Source organism: Macrotis lagotis, chromosome 6 (genome assembly GCF_037893015.1).
Source record: "Macrotis lagotis isolate mMagLag1 chromosome 6, bilby.v1.9.chrom.fasta, whole genome shotgun sequence".
Classification (NCBI taxonomy): Eukaryota; Metazoa; Chordata; class Mammalia; order Peramelemorphia; family Peramelidae; genus Macrotis; species Macrotis lagotis.
Window position 1 is genome coordinate 205181238 of NC_133663.1, and position 18743 is coordinate 205199980.

Below are 18743 nucleotides of genomic sequence, written 5' to 3' on the forward strand. Positions count from 1 at the left end.
AAAACAACCCTACCTATATATCCTAAAGCTGGGAATCTTCTTTTAACACAAACGTATATTTTATATATATACACATATATGTGTGTGTGCATATATCAATGATATGAATGTACACATACATAAAAAAGAGAGTTTAAATTAGATAATGAAAGGAATCACTTCTGTATTACAATCTTTAAAAAATACTTTCATTATGTTTATTATAAAAATATAAATGTTTCCACTACAAATCATTTTACATTAGTAAGAGGCCATCTACAATTGCACAACATAAAACTAATTGAGTAATGCTTTGAAAATACAAGTTAAAGTAAATACAAATTGCCAATCAAAACACATTTATACATTGCTTATTGAATGCTAAGTATGGCACAAACTAGGTATGTTAACAGAAATAAATAACATATGTAAATTATATTTAAGATATAAAAAACAGATAATATGGTACATAACTTTGTGAATGGATTTCTCATCCTGTGTTTGCTGGAAATCAATGCAGTTGTGTACAAGGAGATGGCCACAAGCAGTCTAGTACCTCTACTCCACAGTTAAGAATTGTACACTGGTATGTTTACATATGTACAGGGAAGAATTGTGTAGAGTAATTTCATAAGAGTTCACTTACAAATAAAATGTAGAAAGGAATAGGAAGATCTTGTGTAAACAATTTCTACTTGGAATTATAAATCAAAGTCCACATAAATGAAATTAAATAATCATATGCCAATTTCTGAGACTCCATGAAATGAAACAATTTTTTCCTTTAATATGTCCATAACAATTTCTAAGAAAGGAAATATAAGGAATATGAGGTTTAGTACAAGTTTGGAAATCAAGCAGTCACCTGATAATAGAAAATGCTTTTTATCCTCTTTCAAAATACCTAAGAGAGCAATAAGCTGTTCCTCTTCCTAAGAACCTTAAAGAAGATTTAAGGTAATATTTTCAAGGTGTGGGGGGAACAATTGTTATATGCTCTCTTCCATCCAATAAAGCATTCTAATAAATTTAATAAATTACAAGTAACATTGACAGAATTTGAGTATTAATCTCAAAGCCAGAAATAATGGTAAATTGACCCAGCTCACACCAAAAGTAACACAAATCTGCATTTGTACATTTTGATCTAGGATTGTTTTCTTGTATGACATCAGTACATTTCCATTCTGCATAACATTATACTAAAGGACAGAGTTGTTGTTGTTGCTCCTGCTGCTCCTATTTCTTCTCTTGTTGGTGTTCAAGGGGCAGGAGTTTTTGCGTGCATTTTATTTATTGTAAAATAAGTGTTTCTTTACCCTTGACATGCTTAATATTTCAAGTTTAAAGCAGTTAAAAAATCACAGATATTAATATCATCTTTCAGGACATATTTTTAGTTTTTCACCAGTAAGTGTTCTCAAATACTTCTGAGTTCATAGTCACCCTTTATTGCAAATTTTAATATGTCTACAGGGAGTGGTGATTCTTAATTCTCTATGGATTTTGAGCCATTGGATAGAAGAATGAAAGATGGAGACTTAGATGTTGTTTTACCAAAAAAATCATTTTTGAAAAGCTTCTTTCAAGCTTGCTATTTATTTTTGGATCGTACAACTTATCAACATAACCACAGGGCTATATAGTGGAAGACACTTTACTGAAATAATATTTTGCAGTGATGTCAACACTGATGAATTAATTGACATAAAAGAAAAATGAACCATATTTGCTTAATTACTAGCATTTGCTGCTAACACATAAACTGAAGCAATGAGAGTAAATGATCTTTTCAAAGTTAGAATATTTTTGGCCAGTTTGGCCCATTGGTTTGTTGCCTTAAATTGGCATATGATAAAGCTCTATTATTTGGGAAGAAAGGTTGTAAATCATCATTATTATTGTGAAAGTCTATTTATGGACATAAAGACACTGTGTTTATAACTGGCAGATAGACTTTATGTAAGCAACTGTGACTTGAATTCCAATTCCAGTCCAATTCCAATGTCTACCCAGAGAACATGGACTCAGGGATTGTAACTTTAGCAATTAAGGGATTCAAAGGTCAGTGTTATTTAGTAGGAAATATACATATATATATATATATATATATGTATAATTACAAGCCTGTATAATGCACTGAGGAGCTAGGAGCTTAAAATATCTCATCAATAAATTGAGAGATAAAACTCTCAGAGATTATTTTAATGCATGAATTGGAAAATATTTTTTATTTTTCCTTCTTAATAAAGACATATATATATACATATATATGTATACACACACACACATACATATATGAATTAAGGAGAGGAGTGGATGTTCCATAAATTTAGAAATGAAATCATGGTACTATTTGCTTAGTTAAGAATGTTATTTAATACTGACTTTTTGAGGATGTTTTTGGCACTTGGCAATAACAATTCCAAATTTAAACATCAAAGCATAAATATTAAGCAACAAAAATGCAAAAGAAAATAAATACTTTTTTCCAAAAATTAAGACACTTTTTTATGAACATATTTTGGGAATCTAACATAAGGCCAAGAAAACATTTGTAAATTATTACTTAAAAGCACTACAAATTTTATTTCTGTATTTTTTTTAACAGCTGAAAGAGAGTAATAAAAGGGAAGATAGTCATTATGGTCAGGTTGAGGTATGGATTCCTCTATTTTGCTTGTTTTTGAGAAAACAAAATACCTGTTACAGTTCTCTTTTGTGTATAAAAATACTGAAAGTCTTTTTTCTTCAATTTTGACTGCTGTTTTCAAACACAGCCCATGTGTCCACTATGAATTTCACTTGTATATCTTTTACGGTGATCAGTTTGTTTTCAATGGCTCCTTGTTCAAAATTTTGTTCTGAGGACTTAAATGAATTTTTCTTAAGGAATCAGCACTCATTTACTATAAGGGGAAAAAATAATCCATCCAACCATCCACCAAATGTTAAAAAACAGTTTATCACTCCGATTTTAAGGCATTTTTTTTACTCATATTTGAGTGTCTTTGTGGGTATGGAACTTGCAACAATATTCTCAATGCTGAAATGTTAACTCCAAATGACACTGCACATTTGGCAGCAACCACTTTTGTCAGGGTCTCATCAATTTGTTGTTCTACACAGGAACAGGACCATTCTTGGTATGAGTTTCTAGGGCTTTAATACTACTGATGATTTTCTTCTGTGGCCCAACAACTGTGACACCAACTTTCTTCATGTCACTGTAAGAAAAGCAATAAATTCAGTGAATTCTTTGAGTGTCACAGACACACTCATACGATCCCTTATGCACACACATACACAGATACATATGAAATCGACAGAGTAGGTGACTGTAGAGGTCTTGGAATCAGACAGACCTGAGTTCAAATTCTGCCTTGTATATTTACAAGTAAGTGACTAGGGAAATTGTCTGTGAAATGGGATAATATAAACAACTACCTCTCAGGGTTCCTGTGAGTTCCAAATGAGATAATACTTATAAAACATTTCACAAATTTTTAAATTGGTATGTAAATGTTAGCTCTTAATCCAAGTAGGATTTAAAAAAAATAACTAATTCAAAATAGTACTGATTTAAACAGGTTATTTTCAAATTATGGTCCTTTAAAGTACTTAAAAGAAATATATCCACAAATTTCATTCACATCTCATGAACTGGAACAATAATATATATTGCTGTATCCATATGTGTCACTTCTAGTATGTTATCATTTTTCCAGTCAACTTTAGTCAAACATTTAGCATAATCAGGTGTCGTATAAATCATACCTCAAATAATTTATATGATCAATTAAATTTAAATATTTTAATGAACTGATATGTTCTGTGTTTGATTTGAATAAAATACTACTTTATGAATGCTTACATTACACAAGTAATTCATCTTGAGAAAGGTATTTGGTCAATAAAACCAAATTGGGTATTCATTTAAGACAGCAGCACAAAGGAAGGAATGTTTTACACTATTACACTATTAAATTCCATAGTCTAGAAACATAGATCAAAAAAACTTCTGGGTTCCCTGATAACACACTATAAATTCACAGATTCGTCTAAGTATATTTTGACTAGCATTATCAAGTTCATGTGTGTTATTGAAGATTTATTAATTCATCATTAATCTCCCCTCCTGTTTCAGGTGCAGAAACAACATGCACTCTTGGCTAATCCCTCAATTCTCAATTTCATGGGTGGGCAGGGTCCTAAGAAAAAGTACTACTTTGTCCTTTGGGATTTGCTGAGGAATGGGCTTGAGGCATATTTGCATAATTGCTCTTGAGATACCATCTTGTTTGCTCCTCATTAAATTAATCTGTTAACATCTTTCCAGTAGCAACCAATAAGTTAATATCAATTAGTTTTTTTTAAAGGGATATTACTGAATATAGAAAGAATAGGTGTTATAAAACATTGCCCTACTCCAAATGAAAAGTATGCTGTCCCATCTCTAACTATATTATCATTTCATTTATAAAGAGTGAAAGCATTTTTCTCATTGCCTATATCAATTACTTTTTAATTTTTCATCTCTTATTGCTAAAACTATCATTTCTAATACGACATTGAATAATAGTGGTGGTAATGGACATCCTTGATCATCCCCGATCTTATTGAGAAAGCTTCAAGCTTAACACCATTACATATAATGCTTCCTGATGTGTTAGACAGATACTACTTGTCATTTTAAGGAAAATAGCATGCATTCCTATGCTCTATAGTGCTTTCTTAAAAAGAGGAATGGATGAAGCATTTTGTCAAGAAGTTTTTTTTTTCTTTGCATTTATTGAACAATCATATGATTTCTGTTGCTTTTGTTATTGATGTGGTCAATTATGCTGATAACTTTCTTAATATGATACCAGCTCTGCATTCCTTATATGAATCCCACCTAGTCATAGTGTATAATCATTGTGATATATTGCTGTAATGTCTTTGATAGTGTTTTATTTAAAATTATTTCATTAATATTCATTAGGGGAATTGGTTTATAATTTTTCTTTCTCTGTTTTGGCTTTTCCTGATTTAGGTATCAGCACCATAAAATTAGGCCATAAAATCAGGCCATAAAATTAATCTTCTAAGCCTCTTCCTTAATCTAATTTTTTTCAAATATTCTATACAATATTTTAATTAATTTTTCTTCAAATGTTTGTTAGAACTCACTTGAAAATCTATCTGGCCTGGGAGAATTTTTCTTAGGGAGTTTACTTATGGCTTGTTCAATTTCTTTTTTTTCTGAAATGGAATAATTTAAGTATTTTATTTTGTTAATATGGGCAATTATATTTTTTATAAATATTCAAGTATTTCACTTACATTGTCAGACTTATTGTCATGTGTCTGGGCAATATAGCTCTGGATTATTACTTTAATATCCTTTTTCTTGGTGGTGAAATTATCCTTTTCATTTTTGATACTGATAATTTGATTTTCTTCTTTCTTAAAGAGAAATTGATCAATGGTTCATCTATTTTATTCATTTTACATAAATCCAGATCTTAGTTTTATCTTTTAGTTCAAAAGCCTTCTGACTTTCAATTCTATTAAGCTCTTCTTTGATTTTCAGAATTTCTAATTTGGTATTTAATTAAGGATTTTTAATTTGTTCTTTTTTCCTAACTTTTTTAATTTCATATTTATTTTATTCATCTCAGTCTTTAGAAATGTAAAATTTCCCCCTAAGAACTGTTAAATATTTGTATAGATTTTGGTATGTTATCTCTTTGATGAAATGATTGTTTCTACAAATTGCTATTTGATTCATTTATTATTCCATTATTAAGTTTCTAATTAATTTCAGTGTATCTTTCACGGCCCTTTATTATAAATAACTTTTATTTTGTCATGATCTGAAAGGAAGAATTTAATATTTTTTTACTTTCAGCATTTGATTATGAAGTTTCTATGATATACAGTCAATTTTTGTGTGGGTTCCATGTACCACTTAGAAAAATATATATTCCTTTATATCTCCATTCGATTTTCTCCAGAATTCTATCATATCTAACTTTTTGAAAATTCTATTTACCTCCTTAATTTCTTTCCTGTTTTTCTTTTTTTTTTTGTGGTTGAATTTATCTAATTCTGAGAGAGGCAGGGTGAGATCCCTATTAGTATAGGTTTGCTGTGAGTTTCTAAAATTTGAATCCTAAAATACTTGCTACATATATGTAAAGTATTGCTATTATTTCATTGTATATGGTACCTTTAAGGAAGACATAGTTTCCTCCTTTATTAGGCCCATTTTTGCTTTTAATTTGTCTGAGATGATAATTGATATCTCTCTCTCTCTCTCTTTTTTTTTTTTTAGGTTTTTGCAAGGCAAATAGGGTTAAATGGCTTGCCCAAGGCCACACAGCTAGGTAATTATTAAGTGTCTGAGACTGGATTTGAACCCAGGTACTCCTGACTCCAAGGCCAGTGCTTTATCTACTATGCCACCTAGCCGCCCCCGATATCTCTTTTTTTTAAAATATAGCTCAAGCATACATATTCTGTTTTAGACATTTACTTTTCCTTTTTAGGGTTTTGCAAGGCAATGAGGTTAAGTGGCTTGCCCAAGGCCACACAGCTAGGTAATTATTAAGTGTCTGAGGCTGGATTTGAACTCAGGTACTACTGACTCCAGGGCCAGTGCTCTATCCACTGTGCCAATAGACATTTACTTTTACTCTCCATTTGTCTCCTTTCATCTTGTCCTTGCTCATCAGTGTTTTTTATCTGACCACTGCCTTCCTCAATTTGACCTTCTTTTAATCAGCCCCTTCTCACTTTTTTTTCCTCTTTCCCCTCCTTCTTCCTATAAGGTAAGATAAATTTCTATATTCATTTGAGTGTGTATATTATTTTCTCTTCAAAACAAACCCAATCAGAGTAAAGTTCAAATAATGTTCACATCCTGCCTTCTTTCCCTTTACTGTACTAGAACTTTTGTGCCTCTTTAGGTACTGTAATTTACCCTCTTTTTCTTCCTTCTTTTATCCTAAGCCATTCATTTTTTTCTACCCTAAGACGAAAATCTTGAATGCATCCTTAAGGACAATCTGAGTTAATCATAAGATCAATCTTTTTTATTATATAAATAGAAAAAAAAATTGAGACCACCTATAACCGAGTCAAAATGTGTTTCTAGTTATTTTCCCTCACTTTGGAAATGTTTTCTTAGTTCAAAATGTGTTAGTTATGTATTTTGAAATCAATGGTAATGATAAGGAAGAAGGACAAAATGTGTACTTGATTTGTTATTTTTTTATGAAACATACAAGAAGGTTATATAAAGAATGAAAAATGAAGGTTTTTCTCTTTTTTTAACTTGAGTTTTGAATAATCATGGATTAGACTATACTCAGAGAGATAAATTCTCTGCTAAGTAAATCACACTCAGGATTTGTTTTTTCTAGTGTTATGCTGAAGGTGAGGGAAATTCAGAAACTACCACTTGAACTGGTTCCTTAAAGTAACCAATTCATTTCATATATTCCTATCACTTTATTTCCAAGATGATACCCTTATGGCTCTCAATTGAGAATGGTTCAGATGAAGTTTTGCATTTACAGTTTCTCCAAATGTTCCTTTTTAAATTCACGACCTTTCCCTTTATTTCTGCACTCTGAGTCCATTATCTCTTTATCAGGAAGTAGGAAGGTATGAATTCTCTAGAATTGTTAACCAATGAAGGTGCAATTAGCAATTATATTACTAAACAATTCTTATCAGGCATAACTTTGAATTAAATAAGATCTAATCATGAAACCCAACATGTTGTATCATCTAATATATAATGTTTATAATAATGGCACCTTACCTATTTAAAATATACTTCTACAATGCTCATTTAACCTTCTCAAGATTCCTATAGAGTAGACATTATTAATTAACTATTAATGTTTTGCTTTTTCAGATATAAACTAAGGTGTAAGAAGACTATACTCAAAGACACATTGCCAGAACTGGCAGAACTGGAAATCACTACATTTTTCTGACTTTTTTAATATGAATGGCTGGGTCCTTTTTTAGATTGCGTGTCATTGGAGGGCAAGGTCATATCTTATTTTTCAAATATATGCTATTTATCAAATAGATCTTATCAAATATATTTATTTACATACACAGCATCAGAAAATAGTTTTTAACAAATATTTATTCATATAGAATGTGTAGTGATTAATTGTGAATATTCAGAATAGATATGACCTTAAACTCTTGGGTATTTTTCCTTCTTTGCCTGAAACATCTCAGAGAAAATACTCCAAGCTGCCATGTTTAAAAAAACCTAGAGAATAAGATGACAATAACATTGGGGATGTTATATGAACAATTTTCAATTATCCTTAAATGTAGGAGGGAATATTCATGAAAATAATTGAAATAAGCAGAAGAAGGAGGATAAGATAGTATACTCAAGACCTGGCTGAGTCTCAAGGTTGATAAAGAGGGTATGTATATTGTTATTTATTTTCTGGATTGCAAATATGGAAGAAAGAATCTGGGACTAGTTCCCAAAAAGGAAGATGAATCATATATATGACTGGGTAAGAGATGTCTCATCTCAGTATATATACATCTATATATATATATGTGTGTGTGTGTGTATATACATATATAGAGAGAATAATAACAATAGCAACAACAACAATAATAACAATAATAGCAATTATATAGCATGTTAGCATCTGCAAATAACATTTTCAGGTATTATCTCAATTTTTTCCTCACAATGAGCTCCAGAAGGTGTGATTATTATTTCCATTTTACAGATGAGTCAAGTGAGGCAAAAACCTCCTGCCTAGGATCACACAGTTAGGATTTAAATTCTCATCTTCCCAGATTCTAAGTTCAGCACTCTGTCCATGATGTTGCTTTCTAATAATAAAAAGTTCACTATACTCAATAGAAAACATTCCACCAATTTTTCTGAATCTTTTTTAATAAAGATAGTTTCTTACTCTGTGGAAATCTTGGCAATGGTATCACAGGAACTGTATTCCACGCCTGTAAAGATGTCCTTGCACTGTCCTGTTCGGATGCCATTGAGCCAGTCACCCGTTGTGCGGAAGGTAGTGATGTCAACATTGCTTTGGTCCAAGAGAAGGTTTGATGGCCTGGAAGAAAAGAAACTCATAAAGTCTAGAGATATCACATCGTGTCTAAAAATTGACATCAGCATCAGCAGGGCTTCTAGGCTCCATGTGGCTTTGCTGCTCATTTGTGGAATTTATCTGCCACTTAGGCCTCATCTGTTCAAGCTGGCAGCTTGGAGGAATACTGTGTAATCATCTTGTCTAAGTAGTCTGACTACTCAGCTCACGCCTGCATTTTAAATCACTGAAGCTTTGCCAAAGCAGGATATATATGCTTATATTATAATTTAATTTGTTTAACCATTAGCAAAGATAATGCTAATTTAGAATATATTTATGTGAATAGACAAGAAGGATCAAATACTGGTCTGGTTGCTTAGGAGATAGGTACTCTTCTCATTTCATTTTCTGCCCACTAAATGTTCATTTGCAGATATTATTCACTTTGCTTTCTGAAGGGTTGTTTGAACATTCCAGACTGCACTTAAAGGAGAATGTAAAGTCAGCATAGACTGGTTGGTGTTGCTACAAATAATGTCACAAATTCCATTAAGGAATCTTACCACAAAGGGAATCAAAACTTAAATGTAAATAGTGTGATGTTAAAAATCTAGAAACCTGGAGCACATGAACGAAAGACATTTAGAGATACTTTTTAAAGTAATTTAGAGGTGAATATTTCAAAAGAATGGAAAAATGTTTGTTCTTCTAAAATAGCAAAATCTTTTACTTTAGCAAAAAATGAAAACAAACTAGTAACTCATTTACCTGCTTTTTCATCTCTATTAAATCCTTAAGAGAATGGTCTCTATCTAAATTATCAAAGGGTAATGATGAAAACATGGAAGGCAACAACAATCAGGTTTTCATGATAAGTTTTCTATGGTTACCTCCTCACTGATATGATTATAGATACCCACTGGTGCCAATTCTTGGTTGATTTGTTTAAAAAAGCTTTTGACTTCATGGAGTGAAATGATCTCAAAATGTAATAAGAACAGTAACAATCATAATATATTTAAATTATTTTTTGGTCTGGTAAAGTTACTACATATATTATCTATTTTGATACTTATAATAACCTTCTGACTGGTTATATCTCAATTTTGCAAATGAGGAAACAAAGGTGGAGAGAAGTTAAATAACTTAACGGGGGTCTTCATAGAATCTACAGCTTAAATCACTTTGGATTACATCTAGTCCAACTTCCTCATTTTACTGATGAGGAAACTTGAGTCCCAAAGAGTCAAACTAACTTGCCCAGAATAACATAGCTAGTAATGTTCTGAAGTAGATTTCAACTCAGCTCTTCTCGGCCCTAAATTCAGCACTCTATTCATCATTCATTTGGATTTATATGCTGTTCTTTTTTAAGGGGAATTTTTGTAATGAATTCTGAAAGTTTCACAAATGGCATGGTGGACAAAAGAAGTTGGTGGTATAATACTATTCTGATTTAAATATAAAAAAAAATTGCATAAGGGAAGCTGCCCAAGAAATTAAATAATCAAAAAATGAGGGGGATTACTCTTGAAGGTAGAGAGTAAGAGATGCCAGAGAGCCCCAAAAAATGATGCATTGGTACCTGTGAAATAATGAAATCTCCTAGGTTTGTGGCATGAATGAGGATGATAATTACACAGGATAAGCAATATAACTAAATCTATTTATGAGCTGTGATCTGCACTATTGGAGAGGGTATCCAATTCAATGATTTGGAAATCCACAAAAAGTCTAGAAAAATTATTGTCATAATGCCAACTCCTTGACTATTCCCAGGTTGAGAAATAAGTCAAATCAAAAGAACAGAAAAAAATAGCTTTAAATGTCTACCTTTCAGTCAAAGTGTAGTATATGAGTCTATTGGACATTGTGTGCTAAAGAGAATGACTATAACTCTCTGAGATGTTTTGGATGGGAAATTAAGCCAAACATCACTTCATAGGAAGCTCTCATTTATCAAGAAATGAAACATCATCCATTACTTCTTGGCGATATGCCTCCCCACCCATATACTCCCATCACCAACCAGGCCACAGCTCAGGGAATTATGAAGCTAAGTTCAGGGGTGTTTTTGTCTATCACTTTCCCACCATAGAAATGGAAATGGAATTAATCAATTCATAAGATTCTGCTGAACTGAGTCTGATGAACTATCCCAGTCCTATCCATATTTGTACTATCTTATGGGTGAGGCAAAATACAAATAAAAAAAAAAATCATTTTTTTTTTACTGAAATAAGCTGTTTTTAATATAAGTATAGATTTAAAGCTAAAAACGATCTTAAGTGGTATCTTGTTCAACCCTTTCAATTTATCAATAAAGAAATCACATCCATAAGTGGCAATACCTTGCCAAAATTTACAAAGGTACTAAGGAATATAACTATGATTTGAACCCATGTTCTCTAACTCCAAACCAGCACTTATTCTATTGCTATGTGTATTTTTTTTTTTTTTTAGATTTTTCAAGGCAATGGGGCTAAGTGGCTTACCTAAGGCCACACAGCTAGGTAATTATTAAGTGTCTGAGGTCAGATTTGAACCCAGGTACTCCTGACTCCAAGGCTGGTGCTCTAATCACTGCGCCACCTAGCCACCCTATTCACTGCGCCACCTAGCCACCCTACAATGTGTCTTTGATATCTTTTCTCAGAAAAGTATCTTCTTATTCATTGATTTTGCTTTTCTAATTTTTAGAACAAGACTATGCAAGTATGTATATATGTATAAATATAAGATATAGATACACATAATTTTTTACCCTTAATGAAACTAATTTGAAGAATTTCAGTTTCCATTTCATCTACACAAATGTTCTAAATTAATGGATATATAACATTCATGGATATTTGAAATAGGGGGGAAAAGGATCCTCTAGTGATTCCAAATGAAAATGTTGAGCAAAAGTGAGAAAAATAATGGTTACTATTTTAGAATTCCAGAAAAAAAAAAACAGAGTATTGAATCGATTGAAGGAAATTTATGAAAAGAAAATATTGTGAAAATTATGAAACATGACAGTTTTAAAAATCATCTAGACACACAATGCTCAGTATGTCCCAGAATACAAGATGATAGCGATAAACAGTAGTTGTGTAGCAACACCTCCCCTAGATCTTACTGTTTGTCCATGAATAACACTTAGTTTTTATTTATAGTCTTGCGGATGTGAAATATCAAACCTCAGAATATTTTTTCAGAATATTTATGAAGGATGCCTTATAGTAAAATGTGGGTAATTTCCCAATTCAAGATAGTTCATTCTTTCAAAGCAAACTTTAGTTAAAGCAAAGAGGGAAGGCTATCTCACTAACAGTTTAAAGGAAATTAGTATAAACAAGTTGAAATAGAACAGGATGCAGAGATTAGGGATTAGAGTGGCCCAACAGAGTTTTTATGTTTATAACTTGGATCAAAGCATCACCAAGAACAAAAAAAAATGACCTAATTTTAATGTAAGTGACCCTAGAATAACCAGCACTGTAAAGTATCATTTTTCTCCTCATAGGGTTTCTCTGAGGATTGCAAGCAAAAATTGGTTCCGTTCCTCCTCAGAGAGGACATCTGGATAGTTTATCAATGAATAGGAATTTGTCTCTCACTGTGAAGAGCCTGTGATGTCTCTTCACATGCAACAGGGGAATGTTGGGCTTTTTGAGCATCTGCATGGATAGGCATTTTTTTGGACCCATCCCCCAGACAGTGGTCTGACTGGGAAATTTATGGGTTGGATGATGTGCGCCATGAGCTCACACTTTTACTGGACAAATTAGATGGGTTTCAATCCGTGCAGCTGTAAACGATGTCCTGCAGAGTTCCACCTGATCTTTTACAGCTTTTCATAAATCAGTACCTACTAGTCACAGACTATGGTCATTAAAAAGAAATCATGGAAATTACATATTTGCTCAGGGGAAGCAAAAATATAATGTTCCTCTTATTTTCTCTCCTCCCTCCCTGTTAGTTTTATATATTTTTTTCCTTTTGCTGCTTTGCATAGTCTCTCCCCTCTAGAGTACAATAGAAATGGGCAGGGTCTGATTTTTCTTCCTCTTCTTGTTTTATCATTGTATGTAACTGATGCTTATTAATACAGAACACTCAAGGAATCTTTCCATCAGCAAATAGTTACAGATTCCAAGAATAAAAATATTGTCCTTGATGCAATATAATTTTTGCACATTAAAGAATTAAACTAACAAATGTTCTCAAACTTATACTAGAGTTCTAAAGGATGGAATCTAAGAGACACTTCAAAACAAAAAGTTTTCTGGGATACCAATCACTTCTAGTCCTTCTTTCTCTCCAAATGGGGAAAAAATACATCAACAATAAACAGTGAAGCTTTTTCTCTATATTTTCCACACCAGCAATAAACTTCATAATAGCAACAAACAATTAGTAAAATGGAGACCACAAAGCTATATATATATAAGGATCCCAGTGGGATACAAATTGACTTCTCTTAAATATTATATTATCTAGATTTTATTATATTTTCATTTATTTTATAAAATATTTCTCAATTACATTTTTATCTGATTCATGTCATACTTGGAAGATTTTCAGACCACAGGCACCTCTACTCCATATGACCCATGTTTGTATGTAGTATATGATTATATAATTGCTGTCAATAATACCACTACTAATAAAACTTCAAATAAATATTGCTGTTGCTTTTCAATTGTCTCAGCCATGTCTGATCCTTCACAACCTCATTTAGGGTTTTCTTGGCAAAGATATTGAAGTGGTTTTCTTCTCTAGTTCATTTTATAGATGCGGAAACTGAGGCAAACAGGTTGAAAAATGATAGTTTAAATGCATATTATTAATAATATCAATCACCATGATGATATTAATAATCATAACATTTATATAAGGTTTATTCCACACACACTATGTTAAGTGCTTTTAATTATTTTATGTAACTTGATCCCCACAAAAACCCTGGAAGGGGTTTTTATTCTTCATAATTTTCAGTTAAGGAAACTGATGCAAATGGAGGTTCAATGATCTGTCTGTGATCATATAACTAATAAGTATATGAAATTAGGTGACTCCAGTCACCCTGAGGCATTTAGCTATCCCAATACTATTTTAGTATAAAAATGATAGACAATTTAAAGAACTACACTTAATTGATACTTTTATATTATATTTTATGCTTTAATTATATTTAATTGCATCTAGCTTTTCTTACTTTATTCCACAGTATGTATATGAAGATAGTGTATATAATAAGTCTCTATCTGTTTCTATTTTTCAACACCATCTAGATATAGTACATACAAAGAGATTAAGTATTATCATATATTATATGAACTAATTGTTTTAAATTACAGATTAGTTCAACTTATTTGCTCCTAATATTAAAAATACAGATAGTATCACATAATTTTAATGTCATCTTTAGTTAAGAATAATTTTGAATGTCTTTCATTCCCACTATAACATTGGTAAATAAATGCCGCATTAAGAACAACTTTAGTCATTGTATTTATTTTCATTATCCCTAGACCTTCAGGACCAGAATCTTTGCAGTTATACCTATTATGGGTAGTTTAATACTTCCTAGTGGTAAAATGAACTATTTTGCTCTTTGAGGGGAAAGAAAATCAACTTGGGTTTCTGGCATATTTTCTTCCCTCTAAAATATTCCTAACCTATTTACTCAATGAAAAAGTTACCCTGTTATTGTTATTCTTTCTAATGGAGGTCAGATTTTTTTAAGCAACAAAAGTATATTTTTTTGGGGGGGATGAAAAGACAGTATTGTATCAGGTCTTCACTGAAGAACATTATCATTCCTTATCAATGCAAGGTTTGAGTGGTTTGGGTTTTAACTTTTCTGCAATGTGAACTTCACTGATACATTATGATTTCATTGGACCAAAATGTCAAATTCAGCTTACCCAATTGAATAATCATACTTTTATTACATTCTAAAAAGCATGTTTGTAATATATGTATATGTGGATATATACATATACATTTTATACACACACATATATATGTATATATGTGTATATATGTATATATATGTGTATGCATGTGTATGCATGTGTATATATATATATATATATATATATATATGTATATGTATATCAAAGAGTTCAACCAGGGATCTTCTACAAAAACAAAAACTGCCCAATATTTCCTCAAATAATCACTGGCATTATTGTAGAGCAAGTCAACTTTGGAACTATCCCAGGGAAGTTAAAACAAATTCAATGAGTTCCTTATATCCTAAGATGCAATTGAGAACCTTCCAAAACTACTTTGATTTCTCCAATAGTTGTGAAAGAGTAACTAGATCAAACAGTCATCATGTTTATGATGACTTACATTCATATAATATTTTATGATTGGTGAAGTATTTTCTTCACAAAATTTTGTTAGATAAAAGTATAATTCTTATATTCATTTTCACTCAATATAAGGAAAATTAAGTTTAAAAACGTTCAGTAACCGATTCTTGGTGCAAACAGATAACCGCAGGATGATGTCTGTCCTTCATTCTCTAGGAAGACATTGAGGAGGTGATGTCATGACAAGCAAGTGAAATGGATTTGAGTGAAAGGGGATTGTGCTAAATCACCAGCCTTACTTTCTCCTCTAGAACCATCTGGGTTCAATGGTCAAATAGGAATCAGGATGATTAGAGATGGCCCAGCATTTGAGGTTATCAGGGTTAAGTGACTTACCCAAGACCATACAGCTAGTAAATGTTAAGTGACCAAGAACATGGGTTAAGTAATCCAGAACATGGTTCCTGGATTAGAACTCAGATCCTCTGGACCTCAGGATCGAAACTATATCTGTTGCAACACCTAGCTGCCCCTATTATTCAAACATAATGGAACTGAGATTTAAATCTAGATTATTCAATCTAGTTTTCTTTCCTGTACAGGTGCCATGTGTCTGTTGAGCTCAAATTCTTATAAATAGGTCCAAACTACTAAAATTTCTGGCAGTTACAAACCACTGATAATAGTTTTTGGTAGTTCTTTGGTGTAATGAAAATAAAATGTAAGGACCTTGAGTGCAGAGATTGAAATATCTTTCTATCCACATTGTTTAATTTAACCCATTGTCCTGAAGCCTAGTAGTTTTTTTTTTAAAGAATTATTGAATAAATTAATGAATGGAACTTCCACTATTTTGGTTTTCAATCATGTATACACATACACATACATTATATGTGCATAAATACACAATCACATAAGAGAAGAGAGCCAGAACTCCTTCTTGGATTATGCTGATGTCACTCTTACCTTTTTTCTTGCTACTATCTGAGTTTTTTGGAATTAGAAAGAAGAAAATACTTTCAATGGAATATATAACCCTAAAAGTGAGTATAAAACTAGTCTTAGAATGACTAATCATATGGAAACAATATTTATCATAATTCAATTCAAGATAATGTTTCTAATGATAGAAGTATCATAATAAGCAATTTGGGGGACAAATTTATGGCCAAACAAGAATTAGAGTGCATTATAAACTGCAAAATGAATGATTTTAACTATATTAAATAAAAAGGGTTTTACACTAATACAGTCAACACTGACAAAATTAGAAGGAAAGTAGAAATCTGGGAAAGAATGCCCACAACTAGGAGTTCTGATAAAGGTCGGTCTAATTTCTAAAATATATAGAGAATTGAATTAAATTTATAAGGTTGCAAGTCATTTCCCAATTGATAAATGGTCATAGGATATAAATAGACAATTTTCAAATGAAGAAATTATAGTTATATATAATCATATGAAAAAATGCTACAAATAATTATTGGTTAGAAAATGCAAATTAAAACAACAATGAGGTATTATCTCACACCTATTTTGTGGAGGATTATACATAAATGCATTGTTAGTGGAATTATGAAGTAATCCAACCTTTCTGCAAAGCAATATGGATCTATACCCAAAAGCAGAAAAGACTGTTCAAATCCTTTTGACCCAGCAATTCCAATTCTAGGCCTAAATCCAGAAGAAATTGTAAAAAATGGGAAAAGTCCTACTTGTTCCAAAATATTTACAGCAGCTCTTTTTGTGGTGGCAAAGAACTGGAAATTTAAGTGATGCCCATCAAATGGCGAATGGCTAAGTAAGTTATGGTACATGAATACCATGGAATACTCTTGTTCTATAAGAAATCATAAGAACCATATTGTTCTATAAGAAGCTCACGAGAAGCATAGAAGGAATTATAGGCTCTGAAGCTGAGAGAAGGGAGCAGAACAATGACAACAATGTACACATTAGCATCAACACTGTGAGTTGATCAACCTAGATGGATGCAACTCCTCTCAGCAGTTCAGAGAGCTAGGACAACTGAATTAGACCAACTATGGACAATGTTATCTCAATTCAGAGGAAGAAAAAACAAAACTAAAAAAAAATCCTTTGGAATCTTAGGAACACTACATTTACTTTATAAAAAAATCTCATGTATTTCTTTCCCTTAATCTTAGTTCTTCATACCAACAATGACTAACCTGTAAACATACTTAACACAAATGTGTAAGTACAATATTAACCTGACTGTTTACCACTGAGGAGGGAGGGATGCGAAGGGAGGGTAGAAGGAAATTTTGTAACTTAATAATATACATATGTATATAAATAAATGTTGAAAAAACTTTTAGAATATGTATTTTGAAAAGTAAAATATCAATAAAAAATAAAAAAGAAATGAGCAATTTTTTAAAAAGGTGATGGTTTCAAAGTATAAATTGATAATCTTTATATTACAGATCTGTGATATCAGTGTCGCAACTCTATCTGCTGAAGTGGAATTTGCTTTTCTTGTTTATTTGATTGCTTCCAATCCATTGCAACTCCATTTGGGGTTTCCTTGGCAAAGATACTAGAGTGGTTTGCAATTTCCTTTTCCAGTTCATTTTTTATAGATGCTGAGGCAAACAGGGTTAAATGACTTGTCCAGGATCAGTTAGTAAGTGTCTAAGACTGAATTTGAACATGGGTTCTACTGACTCCAGGGGCAGCACTTGAATCACTGTGCTACAAAACTACATTCAGAAGCAAATTTTAGCATCCATAATTTAGCAGCTAAGTCTTAAAGAGTTTCCTGAGGCTCAGACAAGCAGAGAGGGATGATTTGGGTATGATCATTCAAAATTTTATGTCAGTACAATGACCAAAATTAAGTCTTTATGAGGCAATGTCCGGCACTCTGCTGGACTGGGCTAATGCTTCAAGTTGATACTCTTAACTCTTTTATATCAGAGATATATTAAATTTAAATAATTTATTTGTTTACTTTGCAGCCTTAACGATTCTGAAATCTAATATGTAAGATTTTTCACTTTAGCAAACTTTTTGTTGCTTCATTATTAACAAAGTTAAAGAGAAAACTTAAAGAAAAAGAAAAAGAATCAGAGCTTTAGAATAGTTTATGGGTTTCTATGGGAAATTAGTATGTTTTTCTTTATATATAGCATTAAATTTTAAATGCAATGACTATGAATGCACACATGTATACACACACACACACACACACACATATATATATATATATACAACTATATATATTTACAATCAAAATGTCTTGCAATACTTTAGTTACTATTTCACTTGCTTGACTTAAAACACATTTCTAGTTATGCTTTGTTTATTTAATATTGTTCAGGTAGTCAAAAAATGG

General features: G+C 31.6%; 1 protein-coding gene across 2 annotated transcripts in view; it reads right to left on the reverse strand.

Moving 5' to 3' along the window:
* Positions 1-210: 210 nt before the first annotated feature.
* The window catches only part of LOC141491374 (ephrin type-A receptor 3), a 92101-nt gene continuing 73568 nt past the window's right edge, over positions 211-18743 (reverse strand). For both annotated transcript variants that reach the window (XM_074192270.1, XM_074192269.1), the window contains exons 11-12: positions 8934-9089; positions 211-3206 (exon numbers count right to left, since the gene is read on the reverse strand). In XM_074192270.1, coding sequence (XP_074048371.1) covers positions 3101-3206; positions 8934-9089 — 262 coding nt within the window. In that variant the 3' untranslated portion in view covers positions 211-3100. The remainder of the gene's footprint in view (positions 3207-8933; positions 9090-18743) is intronic.